We start from the raw sequence: 16,395 nt of genomic DNA, 5'->3' as shown, positions 1-16,395 counted from the left end.
GGCGGGAGGAAAGGGCCCCTCCTCGGCCCCGGGGGAGCCACAGCGGCCTCGGCGGGGCAGGAGGGGAGAGGAGATGGACACCGGGCGGGCGACACCTGCGCCGGGGACGTCGTGGTGGCGGTGGTGGTGGTGGTCGCCCCGCCGGCGATGCGGCAGCCAAGGGGGAAATGTTAAAAATGATGTGAACCGAGTTTGGGGTTTTTTTGAGATTTTGGTGGGGTTTTTGGTGTGTGTTCCCCACTGCTGGCGTGGGGGGCGAGGGCGATGCCTGGGGCCTCCTCGCTGTGAAGTGGTTGCTGGAGCTCGGCCTGGCGGCAGCACGGCCCCAGGCCAGTCRCCCCCGTCCTGGCTGCCCTTCCCCAGCCTCGATTTCTAGAGCTCGGCTCGCAGAGGTCGAAGACCGCAGCTCTCTGCCGAGGYTGTTTTATTTTTTTTCTCCCCCGTAACTGTGAAAAGACACAGACGTAGCGCCGTGAACTGAACTGAACGCTGCAACTCTATAACCCCACAAACGGTCCCTTCAACGCCGCTTCTGTTCCTTCATGATGGAAAACACTACTCAAAATAAGCGAGCAGACCACAATGGCAACTTTCTGCCTCTTTTCCTCCTTTCCAGCTAGGAAGACGGAGAGGGCTTCTTCTGGCCGCTGCTGCCAGCCGATACAGAAAACACTAGTTTGGCTGCTGACACTCAGTTTCTGGTGATGACGGACCTGCAGCTCCCATGAAACAGTGCATCTGTAACCCAGTTCACTAATCACAGTGATTAGTCGGCAGCAGGGAGATTTCTGGCATCCTCTGCGCGCTGCCAAACGATAGGAATGTTGTGGGGATGCTGTTGAATATCAAAACACTTGCTGATGTGCCTTTCGCACTGATTTATAACCATGCATACACCTTGCTCTATTTATTACTATATGAAATTAGTAGATGAGAAATTTGGTGTGAGGAGAGCTGCTAATGACTGAGGCCAACGTGAGGAGTAGCTCTGGGAAGCTGCACAACTTTTTGAATGCTACGGTTCGAATCTAGCTAAAATGCAGAAACAGAGAAATGTTAGCAGGCAGTGCCAAAAAAAGAAACTTCTGAAGGACACGTAAAATCCTTCTTTCAACCCTGCTGATGTTATGTTACTCTGGTCTGTGGTTTATGCAATCCATCTGATGGCCTCTCCTACAACATGCACTTGATAATTATCTGGCTGCTGAACAGGCTGAATTCTTACTAGGAACAAACAAAACAAGCATTGCAATTTATTGCCATCTGTAGTATCTGCAGTCAGCACTTCAAATATTAAAGAAAGAAGGCTGCTCCAACCTATGATGTAGAGCTACAGCTGAATCGGGATTTCTTCTACCTGTGTTTATGTGGAGTTAATCTGCTCAAAGGACCTCGACCCTTATATTAATGACTGATACTCTTGACTCTTGAAATTAATGAACAAATTCTTAAGGTAAAGAATAAGTGTGTGGTTATAGCTATATTTATAGTGTGCACTCCTGTAAGAGACACAAGTCTTGCTTTATAACTCATCTTCAGAGCGTGACTACTTCCACTGCCACATTTGATGCAAGTGAAAATCTGTGATTGCTGTAATACATATCCACACAGCACAGTGGCCATTGCATTTCTCTATTGTGATTAGTCCCACAAAGCGAGCAGTTGGTAATGCAGAAAATAATGCTGAAGTCACTGACAGCTTATTCATGTACAGAAATAATTGAAACTCTACTATCATTTTTAAGCTGTTGAAGCATGAAATTGGAGATGTTATTTTTTTCTAAGAACATTAGATTTGGCCCCTTCCTCTTGCATGTAAACAATGGCGATGAACAGCACTCTTGGTTTGTTACTAAACTCAGAGCACACCTTATATACCCACATGCAATTTGTGGAAAAACAAAAACAAACAGTAGGTCTTTGATGTTTCTTTCTGAAAAAAAGAGACATACAAGTATGAAGTGGAAATTAGAGAGAGCAGATGTTTTTTCTAGTGATTTCAGTTAAATGGACTACGTGGATCACACTGGCTTGTGCTCATGTTATCTTTCAATATTCAAGGTCTCACTAAAACTAAAAAAGAAAAAAAGCATTACACAAATCTCCTAATAATAACAGCAAAGAATTCATCCTGCTGAGTACAAATATTTTAATTTGGCTCACAGAGAGAAAGAGATAAAGGTCCTCACAATTGCTTCACAGGTACTTATGAAGTGGATTGGGTTCTGTTTTCATTTAGGCTGGTGCAACTATGTTGACGTCTGTGCAACTATTTTGTAGTGTTACCAGTTAGAGGAGCAGAATTTGGTCTCGAAGGATTTGAGTTTTTTAACTAGGCTCATTTAATAAGAGATCTAAGAATACAGTAGTTCTTTTAAAAACAAATTTTCAAGGAACAAAAGTGAAGATGTTATTTTACTTTCTTCTACAAAGCTCTGAACTTAGAGAAAGCACAGTGCATTGACAAGATATGATAAAACAACTTGGGCAACATAATTTAAATAATTAAGGATGAACTACGCTTCATGGTTAAAAAGTACAGTATGTGTCTTCAGTAGACTGTGTAGGTTAAAACTACAAATTATTCTCTTTAAGATCATGTCCTAGCACAAACTCTTTAGTTGTATGGGTGGAAATTTTAATTGATGGGCATCTTTCTTACTCTGTCATTAATTAAATGCCATGAAATATTGCTCAGTTAAAATTTTTAGAGAAGTTGGTAAGATTATTTTCACATGTCTTATCAGTAGGAAGAACACTAACGTTTCATAGAAGCTGGTGAGGTGAATTCCATAAAATGTTGATAACAACTATTAAATATTTAAGGTTTGGCAACCTGAATTAACACTAAAGTACATTAAAGGAAAAGAAGACAAATTAATATTTCTGTTTAGAATACTTATATTTAAAAAATCTTGGTAGATATTTATGACTCAGTGTTTTAAATTGAAAACATAATAAAAAGCATAAAGAAGTTGCAAGTGTGCAGTTCATCATGGGATAGCTAATACTATACTATAAGACTGAAAATTGATGTGGACAGTGCATTAATTCTCTTATAAACAAAGATGAACAGATTTCTTTCTCTATCCATGGTTTCTATGGCTTTCGTGATCATAGTAGCCAAACACTGGTCACTTGTGAATACATCCTCCCAAGAAAAGTTTATGCCCACCTTTCAGATGCGGAATCTGAGGAACAAAGTGATTAGCGGGTTACGTGGTGCATACAAAAGCCTGTCGCAGAGGACATGCCCTTTCTAATGTATCTGAGGCATCCTACTAAAACAACAAATATTCAAATAGCAAAGAAAATACGATTTGTCTGCTGTGACCCTTCTCATAGCACTGCATCTCTTTTTGTTTCTTGAAGATACACTTCTCGAAGATATGCTTTGCCAGTAGAGCAACTAATTGGTTGGACTGTACTGCAATTGGTTGGCTCAATACTGCAGCGGACAAGGGCACAATGGAGCCTCCCAAAATCGGTCTGCAGCAGTCTAGTTGTGTTTAACTAAACAGAACACCAACTAGCCACAGCTGTCATACTTTGTGCACTTCCATAAATGATGCTAGGTTCAGCATTTAAGATGCTCAGTTAGAGTTAGTTGCATGCACTGATAAACTTTGGCCCCAAAATGTATGGACTTAATACTTCAGAAATTCGGAAAACCAAACAACATACACATGCATGGCAATAGAAATTTTCTACCACATCATCTTGCCAGCTCAGCTCAGCAGGTATTTCCCCGTGGAAAATGGAAAGCAGTTCATCCTCTATAGCCCAGAAAGGATTTGGCTTTTCTGGCAGGTCTGCCCATCTGCCACAATGAATGTGTGGGTTTGGGGTGGAGAGGGAAGCAGGGAAGCGGGAACTAGAGCTGACAACTTTATATAGACAAAGTAACTAAAGTAAACTTTATTTACCTGGAGTTGCCCCAGACTGATGCCAAAAACCTTTAGCTCCTTAGCAGTGCCCTGTGGCAACACGCAAAGTCAACATAGCAAACATTGACATAAAAGTTAATGGTACATGATCCATTTTAAAATCACTTCTGCCCAAAACTGTTTTTCTTATTTTTGCTGAAAACATAACTTGAGGTCGATAACACAGAGTTTATAGAGTTTTATTTCCAATTTGTTTACTCTGTTCCATAACAGTCTTTATTGCCTCCTCTGTACAGCCAGTTATATTCACGTGTATTTTTATTGACGAAGAGAATACAAAATGGTTTGCCGGTAAATGAAAGAAGCTCCACACAGGCATCTATCAAAAGTAGATGCAATCCGCYTGGAACAAGGTGTCCCTAGGTGAACTGGGATTTACACTTTCCCAGTTCCTCTTTGTATCCATCTTTTATGCAGGGAGAGCTCCATCCATATCATGATGACACCTTCGCTGTTTTTTTTCTTCCATAGTGATGCACAGCTTTTTCCTCTGGGAATCGGATAGAGAGGTGTTTTGTGAACAGCCTGAGTTTATCAGGGAACTTCAGTTCTGGAAGTGCAGATGCTTATGGAAACCAGTGTTAGCTGACAATTGCAAGGAGGCATTGAAAAATCTCAATTTTGGGCTTGGCAAAGTGACCATCCCTTTGAGCCTTGAAATGCCTTTGTGATTCTGGTCTTCAGTATTAACCTTTGTACCGCACACTGTGATCAACAAATGCAGGGAGCAAACATAGGGTTATGCCTGTATAATGCATCAGGCATGAGGCTGGGAGAACAGAAACATGCATAGTAATCCCAGTTTTGGCGCTGACTTGCTGTTAAACCTTATGTAATCAATCTCTGAGGCCAGGAGTTTCTCTTATGCAAAATCAGGGCACTCCTGACAACTATGTGGGGTAGACAAATATGAGTGTTGGCATAAGTATTAAGGCCAGCTGGTGAGGGAAATGGGGCAGAACAAAGGAGTTCCTGGTTCAAAGCCTTTACATATTCCTTTCTTCTACAGAGAAACAAGTACAATTGAAGCATATTGTCGTATTTAAGAAAAAAGATACAACAAATGAATTAATGCCCTGGAGCCAGCTAGAATTCAAGCCTTTTGTTGTGTGTTGAAAACTTTTTTATTTTGAATTACGTACCTCTTTCTTTTCTCATTTTTAGATATGAATTTGCCTAATGGACAGTATCATCCTCTCCCACCTAATACAATGTAAGTTTGCTGAATGTTGTTTGAAGAACACTAAAACCACTAAACCATCTTGTCAATGCTTAGTTTTTTTCTTATACTTCCACACTGATATTTTTCTTTTGAAACTTCAGATTCATGTTGTGAGACCTGACATTTTCAAGTGAACTTTTAAGCATTTCATTGCATTCTGCCTTCTGAAGTTTCATCTTCAGTATGTTTTTAAACAAACTATACTTAGTTTTTTCCTTTAGGACAGCATACTAGAGTCTCAGCAGTGCAGTAGCTGCTAGAGCTGGCTGAATTATCTTTTAAACTTATGCAACCAGTCTTACAAAATGAATCATGTTGTTGACTGGAAACACAAGTTCAAGTGTCACCTCTTGACCAATCTGTGTTTTGACTCAAGCACATGTAAAAGACTTGTGTTAAACTGACCCAGTATTTAGGAACTGAGTGTGATTTGTTTTAGATTTGTGAAGATATTTAAATTCTTGTTTAGAAGTGATACACACATTGCAAAAGATTTTTTTTTAATAAATCATCCTTTCCTATCAGATTGGATGTTCACATTTTACAGGGAAAATGTGTTGTGACATTGAATGTGATTTTGGGGATGGGAGCAGACAGTGCTGCTATACAAAACATACATCATTTAAGATGACATCAACAGCCAAAGTGGAAATAACATATTTTGAGTTCAGGTAATATGACAAGATCATGTCATTTTCTAGAGATGCATTTTCTGGTGTTGAAAATCTGCACTTAGAGATTAAAAACTGATACCATCTAGTTGTTGCAGCCCTATTGGAAGTTTGCAGATGGGTTCTTTCCCCTTGAAATGGATTTTCATCTACTATTTATTCAGATATTCACATTTTCACCACAGGATAACAAGCTTGCTTCTTTCCATTACCTATAGCTCTACTATATCTCCCTCAGATTTATATGAAAACTTTAGCAATAGTATAACAGAAATTAATAACTGATGTAATTTCAGTGGATTCATTTATCTGACTGCTTTCTTGTTAAGTTGCTATGAAGTCAATTTTTGTATTTCATTTTGGAAATCTTGGTCAATTTTGTTGCTACACAAAGATCCAAGAATGCAGGGCTCAATTGGATTAATTCCCTCCATTTCCAGTCCACTTTTTTTGGAGGGGTCTGGGGAGCAGAGGCTGAGGCGAGGGGGAAGGGACAGTGCAGTGGATGAAGGGGAACTACAAGTGCTAGAGGAGAAAAACTTTATGGTGGGAGCCCTATACAGAAGGGGAGCGGGGCCTGAGGAGAGGGGCAGAAGCGTGCCCTGCTAACAGTTACCTGGATGGTGGTTAATGAGGAGAAAAAGAGAGAAGCCCTTGGTGCTACTCACAGCCTCAATGAAATTTGTTTGAATTTGTCTGAAGGCCCTTCATCAGCTTTGAACGCCCCCATGAACCCTCCCGGTTGTCTTCCCTCTGCAGATCCCTTGGGAAGCTTCTCCGAGCCTCCTTTGACCCATCCACTTCTCCCTTTTGCACTCTCAGGCTCTCACTTGGACCCATACTCCACCCACTTAGTTACTGCTGCAAAACTGAGTTTGGTCTATGGCAGCAATAACTGAGATGGTGCTGGACAATATGGCTTTAGCTATAAAGCAACGAGAGCATTACCTGCACACTGTGGTATCTCCGAGGTCTTCATCTCTTTACTTCTCTTTGGTCTCTTCCAGTAGCATCTCTAACCTTCTCTAGCTGGTGTGCCTGTTTTTAAAATACTTGTCTGAATTAAAAAAATAATAATAATATTGGCCTACATAGTTATATTCTTATTTTCTTTGTATTTGATATTCCCTTGAGCAACTGATTTCCAGTAGGCTTTACATTAAAATTTAATTACTTTGTTCTTTCAGCTTCTAAAAAAGGGATATCTCCTTACCTTCTTGTCTTTGGAAAACCTAGGATTTGCTATTACTTGGATTTTTTTACCATTTTTGCCAACAGCTTAATCCATTTTCTGCTTAAGAGAGGAGGCAATTTTGAAAAAAAAAAAACACAAGCAACAGTTCTTTGCATCTTTTAAAGGCCTCTGAGTAAAATACAGTCAATAYAAAGATAAGATTACAATATAACAGTACATAAGCCACCTAAAATTATGTAACATATTTACATATAATATTTCATAAAGTTGAACTCCAGCACATAAGTAAGATGATAAACCTGCGTATCAGCAGAATGTATTGCTAGGTTACTCACTGCTTCACTTAGCTTAATTGAATCTTCCAAGAAATAGGCAGTAGTCATTTGAAAGGAACTATAGAGAAAAATTGAAAACAAGGAGCACATTTCCATTGAAAATTTGCTTTATACAGAATTACGTAAAGCATACATGATGATAAGGAAATAGCATAGCAGGAAATCAGTAAGAACTTTATCAGAAAGCTTAATGCTTCTTCTAAGGATGAAGCAAACTGCGTTTATTTAGGCAGTGTTTTCCTTAGCTAGTTTTTCTTTTCTTGGGGACACAATTGCTGGGGCCCAGCATGCAGCTCTGCAGCCTCTTCCCCAGCCCTCATCCCGGGTCTGGCTGCCCAGATTCACTGCTACGGCCCAATTCTGCAGCCCAGGCTGCGAGGAGGCATGGGGGGGCCACCCTGCCTTGGCTCCAGGGCTGTTGTTCAGGCCCTGGCCCGCAGTCCTGGCCGCCTGCGGTCCCTGCTGGAGCAGTGCTGCAGGAAGGGCTGTTGCCTAGACTTTTGCAATTTTGTGATTTAGGTTACAAGAATACCTGCCGACAAGTGTGTTGCATCCCAAGAGGAAGGAAATGCAGATGTTAGCATGAAAGCACTCAACTGGGGCTCAAGTCCAGATTTAATTCCTAGCTATGCCACAGATTTCATGCATGCTCCTTGGGTATATTCTCATTGCTGTGCTCCTTTACCCGTCTATAAAATGAGGATAACACACCTTCCTGGAACACTGAGAACAAACTTTCATTTACGCTTGGAAAATATTCAGATGTCTGTCAACTTGGGGGGGGGGGTGTCACAGCAAAAGCTCACAGGTGTGTGTCATTTGCACAAATCAGAGGTATGAAATACAGGAAAATTTCTAGTTACAAATGACTTTATAGCTGTAGTCAGATTCAATTGTTTCTTAACAAAAGGTTGTGGGAAACTTTGAAGCATGCATCTGGGAGGAAAAACTCAGATTCTCAAATCCATCATATAGGAATGCAGGTCTTATAAGAATATTTTCAGATCAGGACAAAAGCAAAGCCTAGGAGTTTAACAAATGCTGCTGAAAATGGTAGGACTGTTTTTCTGCTATGGATACATTCTTTCTGCTATGGATACAGTCTTTCTTCAGGATACACCCTTTCTTTTTTTAAGTAGGCATTATTCATGTGTGTGAAGACATATTCCATGTGCCAGAAGTAGTTCCTGGAGATCCCAAAAACTGAATAAAACAAAATTGACAAGCTGCTTAAAAAGAAGGTTGTATATGGATTTGTAGTGCTGTTCTATCCAGAGAGATAGCGCTAGTTATATGGAGACTTTAAATTCTGCCTCATGGTGGAAGGCAGCCAGCTGCCTGCAATTTTGGTACTGAAAGCTATCCTGCAAAGAGTGAATGGCAGACCTGCTTTTTAGCAGTTCCAATGGAAAGCATCTTTGATATCTACATCTGAACTTCTTTAGAGAACAGCAATGCAGGGAGATAGGTCCTTTTCTTCCAAAGGGATGTTTTACCATCTGCTTTGTCTTTCCAGGCTTTGCTCCCTCCTCTCATAAGGCTGGGAATCAAATTGCCATCTATCAACACGCTGTCTGAAATCCTGTTGTTGAAGGAAGTTTRTAATGGGAAGCAAAATTAAGGGAATAATGTATAATTCAGTTTTTGCAGTCTCCAATTCTTCTGGTATGTGTGACTGTTAGATATAGAAAAGGTAATGACCACAAACCCTAAGACTTATGTTTATAATTGTTTTTTTAAAAATCAGTAAATATGACACTGAAAGGTAAAAGTGAGACACCTTGGCTATATGGCTACATTCTGTCACTAATATTTCATGTACTATCCTTTGGTGGAAGAGGTTAGAACAAAAGGTAGCAAAACCAGGCCATAATGTCCAATTAAAATGAATGTAAACACCCAATATAACCATGGAAGCAGCACATAATATTTAAGCTTATTCCAGATGTCACATTTTGAGAATTCTGATTATTCATTGCTAAAAACATGCATTTAAAGATGTAACTGAAGTTCTAAGAGACTTTGAATGTTATTTGAACATCTGCAATTAGCTATAGTAGCTAAAAATACAGTAGCTTAAAAATAATATGCTGTCTCCCCAAAGGTTATTCTTCCCCAATATACTTGTTGATTAAACTTAATTTTCACTGCTGTTTAACTATCACAATTTATGAAGTTTGTCATTTTTTCACTGCAAATTTCTTTTTTCAATGAATTAGGTTTTACAGAAAGAACTACTGTTAATCGAAGGGTAACATGGCCTAATGTGTTGAAAACAGCAATTGAAAGTTCACAGCTCTAATTCTCACTCTGCTATTGACCCACTGACACCTTCAGCAAATAATCTAAACCTCTTGCATGTTTTTCCATCTATAAAATGTAAGTTATGAACCTTCATAGATATTAATGAGATTTTCACATGGAAGATTTTCTGCTTCTTTACACCTAAAATACTATAGGTATAGGAAGGTTGAGAGAGCTGGGCCTGTTTAGCCTGGAGAAGAGAAGACTGAGAGGGGATGTTATTAATGTATACAAATATCTAAAGGGAGGGTGTCGAGAGGATGGGGCCAGACTCTTTTCAGTGGTGCCCAGTGACAGGACGCGAGGCAACGGGCACAAACTGAAACACAGACGCTTCCATCTGAACATGAGGAAAAACTTCTTCACTGTGAGGGTGACAGAGCACTGGCACAGGTTGCCCAGAGAGGTTGTGGAGTCTCCTTCTCTGGAGATATTCAAAACCCGCCTGGACGCGATCCTGTGCAACGTGCTCTAGGTGACCCTGCTTGAGCAGGGGGGTTGGACTAGATGATCTCCAGAGGTCCCTTCCAACCTCAGCGATTCTGTGATTCTGTGATATGTTGATACCTTGCATTTAAAATTGTCTAAGTTTTCTTACAGTGAGATCATGTAGTTATCATAAATCATGTGATGTCTCACACATGCTGTATAAAATCTTCCTCTTAAAGGATTTCAAATTGCAGTAAATATACCACAGATACAGTATATACAGAAGAATCATTTTTTATAATGGAAACAATCACTCATGATGCAAAACCAAATCAGGAGAATGATTCCTAAGAATTTATGTTGAAAAGCAAAGAAAAACTGGGGAAAAGGCAAGCAAGCAGAATAAATTGCTCTATTTTTTTGTTTGTTTGGAAACAAAATGACATGACAYGATTAGCCTACAATGTAGTATTTTCTTACATAAACAAACAATTATATCTGGTCATAAGCAAAGCTATATAAATTGAGGCTATTACATGGAAAGCTACCAGATATTAAATTATTTTATACACTCTTTAAAACAATTCTAGGTAGTTATAGATAAAAGCTCTAAAAATAACTAGCCTAAAATGGAAATAACTTAAAATATTTGAACATTTTAGTAATAGACTAATAAAATCATCTTCCAAAGAACAAATGTAGCATAAGCTACACAAATCACTTGAACAGAAATGGTTTAGAATCAATCTGTGTAACCACAAGTTAATTGAGGCTTATCTCCCCCAAATTACAGAAGCTTTAGATATAACAAGAGCCATAACATGGTCCACTTTTGTCTGATTCAGTAATGGAGTTAAATTTATATACTTCTGCTAAAAAGCAGTTCTTTATTACTATAGGTGGTTTTGTACATTATTACCTTCCTTTTTACAGATATAATGTCAATCAGAACTGCTTTCTTTACCAAAGTTCTGCTACTTCTCTAGTAATACCTGTATTCTTTGCTTAAGGTAAGAAATCAACTTTGTCATAGCAGGAAATATCTAGCTGTATCCTCTCCTTGAGAAACAGGAATACCAGCTTCAGTGTGGTGTATATATAGAACAGGGTTGTACTTCGTAACCTCCTTTCTTATAAAATCAGGTTACCTATTTATTCTTGTTTTCCCCAAGTACAAATTCTCTCTAATATTATTGGTGTCTCCTAATGAGCAGCACACAGTTTAGTTCCTCTTCCTATTGAAAAAGATTAATCTTTTTCTTCTTTTTGACAGTATTTTCTAAAAATGGATCAGAAAATGTGGTCAAAGGACAAGGTCCTTTTTTACTCCCACATCCACTCACTTACAGTTCCTGGAGACAATTAGTAATTCCTGTTTGCTTTGGGACCTACTAAAACCACTTCCTTTTCTTTCTGTTATCAGGTAACACTTACTCCTAATCAGGCTTCTTGGTTATGCTGGTTTTGCTAGTATTCATACTGACTTTTCATTTACGCTTCACTTGAAAACAGCTGACACCAAGTATATGTTTGAGACTTGAAATGCTCAAACTGGTAACCCCTAACTATCTTCTCTGTCTTGCAAAACCTTCAAGAAAAAGAGGTCTAATTGCACYGAGCAAAGATTTTTCATATGGCAAATATTGCCTGTTACAGGAAAAACAAATCCAGTATCTTCTGAAAGCTTCTACAGAGACATATGCTGCCACACCAAAGATCCCAAATGACACCCCACCTTGTTGTTGGATCATTAATGGAGAGGAAGGAAGATCTCTGGAGCAGGTTCTAGCAAAGCCCAGCTGCAGGACAACCTAGAAGAGGGAGGACTGAGAACATGCCTAGGAGACCACAAAGCTTGTAGTACATATGTGCAGATATGTATACTCATGTCTGGCTCACCTTAAACATTCCCCACATCACAAGAGCAATGGTCAAGAAGATGCTGTATCTGATGCTATTTTCCGAGCTCAAATGCCAACACATGCTAGGGAAGAGGAGCTGAACACAGTGAAGACTTTGGGCTTACGCAGGGAAGAAAACTATTTTTTTGGCCAGAACAAGGCCACCAGACCTGAAAAGAATGGAGAACTGTGAAGGAATAATGGTCAGAGATTGGGCCTTGCAGATGGACCAGTAAGGAGAAAGACCAGTAAATAAATAGTCTATCTAAAGGAAGACTTTATCTAAAAGAAGCTATGGAAAAGACAGAAGAGAGAATGAAACAAGCATCAATTACTATCTCAGAAGATAAATAGCTGAAAACTAATCAGCACAAAAGGAAGGCAAGGTTGAAAGGTTAGTCCTGGTAGAAGGGATATAGTCCACCTGGAGTATAATTTTACTTCTCACCATCCCACAGGCATTCTTCACTTTTGCGATTGTGCAACGCAGTCATACAGTATGAAACTATTGCCACATTCTGCTTAAAGGCATTTCTGCATTTTGTATCAGGGTGAAGTCAGAGTCATGAATTTTTTTTCAAATGATTTGGGATAAAGAAGTGTTACTCACTACAATGTTTACTAGTCTTGCTTTTATGGTAGTAACTGGAATTTTTTTTACAGCAGTCTGACGTATTTTTTAAGTAGGACAGACAGAAGGAATAGAAATGATAAAATGCAATCAATTTCTTTTTAATGTGGGGCCCAGTTCTTGCTAGTTAAGAGGTTCTCAAGAATCAACATTTCAGTAAGGAGGAAGATAAGCCTGGGGCAACATCAGTGGACTGGCTGACACTGACTAAAACCAAGCTTTTTACCCCTCCTCTTACCCCTCCTCATCACCAGTAAATAATATTTTAAATAAAAAACATACACAAACATTCAAATATTTTAATATGATGATGTTGCAAGGCATATCAGTTACTGCTAAATACARGAAATGAAAAATCGTTCTGGTGAAAACTGTACATATAAATTGCAAATATGGCATACACAAAGGGAAAGGAAAACTTAGTGCCATTTTGGGCAAGACTTTGTAAGCTTCAAAGGCAGAACAGCACATCCTGATATGAAAAGAGGCAGTTCTGGTCATATCTTAATTTACATGTAGTGATATAGTTAGCTAGGAAAACATCATCCAGCAGATGTGTTTTAATGTCTTAATTAAAAGGAATTAAAATAATTGGAATACATATGCCAAAGAGAAAAGTGGATTAAGAAAAGGAGGGGTGAAACAAAGCTTGAAGTAAAATGCATTATATCACATATTTAACTTTTTGATCAATAACTCCAATGTAATTTAACCATATATAGGTGAATTACAATTTGGTTTAAAAAAAAAGAAAAAAAAAGAAAATGAAAATGAAAGATTTTTGAGCTCCAGCAGGACCATAGCTAAAGAAACAACTCCTATATTTAAAGAGCACAACTAAGTATATGGAGGATTTTTTTTAATGTGTTTATTCATTTAAATACGACATCTCAGTTTTCAGTAGAGCCCCTAGTCAGATATCTGCAACCTGAGCAAGGACAGATGTGAGCCAAGAAACAGGAAAATTAGTGGAAGGAGGTGCCTGGACTAAGTCTGTAGCTGTTCTCAGTACATCATAAAATGACTACATGAAGTTATACCAGTTTAAAAATGACAAATTAAGCCACAGCACAAGATACCTGACATGTGAAACTGGATTTGAGAATTCTGGTTCTCAGCCTTTAAACTCAGGGCCTTGCTTTCTTTTAACAAGATTAGACAGAATCCACCTTTCTTGCTGTGTGGAACCAATGGCTCACTTCCTTGTAGAGGCTGATAAGGACCAATCAAAACCGAGATAAGTAACTTTCTCACTGCTACCTGAAAGCTGAAGACAGGCCGAAGGGCCAGGATTAAAGTTCCAGGTCATTCATGCAAGACACTATTCCCTTAAACAAGCATCCCAGCCATTTCTTCACTTACAAGCATTTAGGGTGATCTCTTCAAACACTAGAAATGTTAGTGCATAAGTGCTTGTTAATTGCTTCACTGCTGCTTGCAATGCAAGCTTCTGCCATGACCAATAACTGTCTGAAATCTGGCAGCTAAAAACAGGTTTTTAAATAAGTAACAACACTCTGTCCTGAATGAAGACCCAACTGACAATAAAACTACTTCCTGAAATTACTGTGTCAACACTGCTAGAGACTGCGTGCATCAGTTCTGTCCAGAACATTTTTATATAATAGCTACAAAACTGCACAAGTTACTATTAACTAACATTGGCTAAAAACACCTAGTGATTTCATACTATTTTTCAAGTTTTAGCTTCAGAATTYAGACCTAAAAGAAACCATTAGCTCTGAGCTAATGCACACAGCCTACCTTGATACAACAGGTTACTGTATCTGAAATATAGAAGTAAACAAACTATATCTACTTCCTGTAAAGGATATCTGACAAAAGATGTCAGGACCTTCAGAATTCACCACCATCAGGGGTAGTTCAGTGTTGTGGTTAAAGGGGATTAAGAATCTGATCTGAATTTCTAATCAGAAGCTTCCTGGCTTCAGCTTCCAATCACTGTTACGTCTTCCTCGGCCAGACTAAAAGAGCCTTGTAGCATCCAGTATGCTCTTTTCTATTTTAAGTCCCTTTCATTTTTCTACTTAGTAAGTCAAAACACTCTCTCCCAGATCTCACTGACTCACAGAATGGTTGAGATTGGAAGGCACCCATGGAGATCATCTGCTCTCCCCAGCTGATCTAGTCATCAAACCCCCTGCTCAAGCAGGGTCACCTTTTCAATATCTCCAAGGATGGAGACTCCACAGCTTTTCTGGGCAACCTGTTCCAGTGCTCAGTCACCCTCACAATAAAAAAAGTTTTTCCTTATGTTCAGATGGACCTTCCTGTGTTTCAGTTGTGACCATTGCCTCTCATCCTGTCACTGGGCACCACTGAGAAGAGCCTCGCTCAATCTTCTCTACACCTTTTCTTCAAATATTTATACACATTGATAAGATGCCCTGAGCCTTCTCTTCTCCAGGCTGAACAGACCCAGCTCTCTCAGCTTCTCCTTGTATGACAGATGCTCCAGTCCCTTAATCATCTTGGCAGCCCTTTGCTGGACCTGAGCTCCAGTAGCTCCCTATCTCTCTTGCACTGCAGAGCCCAGCACTGGATCCAGCATTACAGGTGTGTCTCACCAGTGCTGAATAGAGAAAAAGGATCACTGCCCCTGACCTGCTGGCAACACTCCTCCTAACACAGCCCAGAATACCATTGGCCTTCTTGGCCACAAGGGCACCTTGCTGGCTCATGGTCAACTTGTTGTCTGCCAGGACCCCCAGGTCCTTCTCTGTAGATCTGCTCTCCAGCAGGTCAGCCCCCAGCCTGTCCTCGTGCCTGGGGTTATTCCTCCCCAGGGGCAGGACTCTGCAAATTCACTTTGTTGAACTTCATGAAGTTCTTCTCTGCCCACTTCTCCAGTCTGTCACAGAATCACAGAATGGTTGAGGTTGGAAGGGACCTCTGGAGACCGTCTAGTCCAACCCCCCTGCTCAAGCAGGGTCACCTAGAGCACGTTGCACAGGACCCCGTCCAGGCGGGTTTTGAATATCTCCAGAGAATGAGACTCCACAACCTCTCTGGGCAACCTGTGCCAGTGCTCTGTCACCCTCACAGTGAAGAAGTTTTTCCTCATGTTCAGATGGAACTTCCTGTGTTTCAGTTTGTGCCTGTTGCCTCGCGTCCTGTCACTGGGCACCACTGAGAAGAGTCTGGCCCCATCCTCTTGAAGCCCTCCCTTCAGATACTTATACACATTGATAAGATCCCCCTCAAGTCTTCTCTTCTCCCGGCTGAACAGTCCCATCTTGCTCAGAGATGCTTCAGTACATTAATCATCTTAGTAGGCCTTCACTGGACTTGCTCCAGTAGCTCTACGTCTCTCTTGTCTTCCCTGTCGAGGTCCCTCTGAATGGCAGCACATCCCTCGGGTGTCTCAGCCACTCCTCCCAGTTTTGTATCATCAGCAAACTTGCTGAGGGTGCACTCTGTCCCTTCATCCAGGTCACTGATGAATAAGTTGAACAATACTGGACCCAGTGTTGACCCCTGGGGGACACCACTAGCTACAGGCCTCCAACTAGACTTTGTGCCACTGATCACAACCCTCTGAGCTCTGCTGTTCAGGCAGTTTTCAATCCATCTCACTGCTCATCTCACACCATAAAAAAATTTCTCTAGCCCTCAAAACCATTTTTGTGACTCTTGTATGAATTCTGCAGTTTTTTTTAAAACCTTAGCACCAGAACTGCACAGCATTTTCACAGTGGCTTCACAAGTGCTGTATGGCAGGAGGTAAATTCACTATAAG

The 16,395-nt window shown here is 40.1% G+C and overlaps 1 protein-coding gene across 1 annotated transcript in view; it reads right to left on the bottom strand.

Annotated features, from left to right (window-relative positions):
* The window catches only part of SLC15A1 (solute carrier family 15 member 1), a 40,775-nt gene extending 33,956 nt beyond the window's left edge, over positions 1-6,819 (bottom strand). Inside the window, exon 1 of the mRNA XM_026058185.1 lies at positions 6,789-6,819. Within this exon, the coding sequence (XP_025913970.1) occupies positions 6,789-6,819 (31 nt within the window). The remainder of the gene's footprint in view (positions 1-6,788) is intronic.
* Positions 6,820-16,395: the final 9,576 nt, after the last annotated feature.

The sequence above is a fragment of the Apteryx rowi genome, unplaced genomic scaffold, assembly GCF_003343035.1.
Source record: "Apteryx rowi isolate R43461 unplaced genomic scaffold, aptRow1 scaffold_144, whole genome shotgun sequence".
NCBI lineage: Eukaryota > Metazoa > Chordata > Aves > Apterygiformes > Apterygidae > Apteryx > Apteryx rowi.
This window is presented reverse-complemented; position numbering and strand designations above follow the sequence as displayed.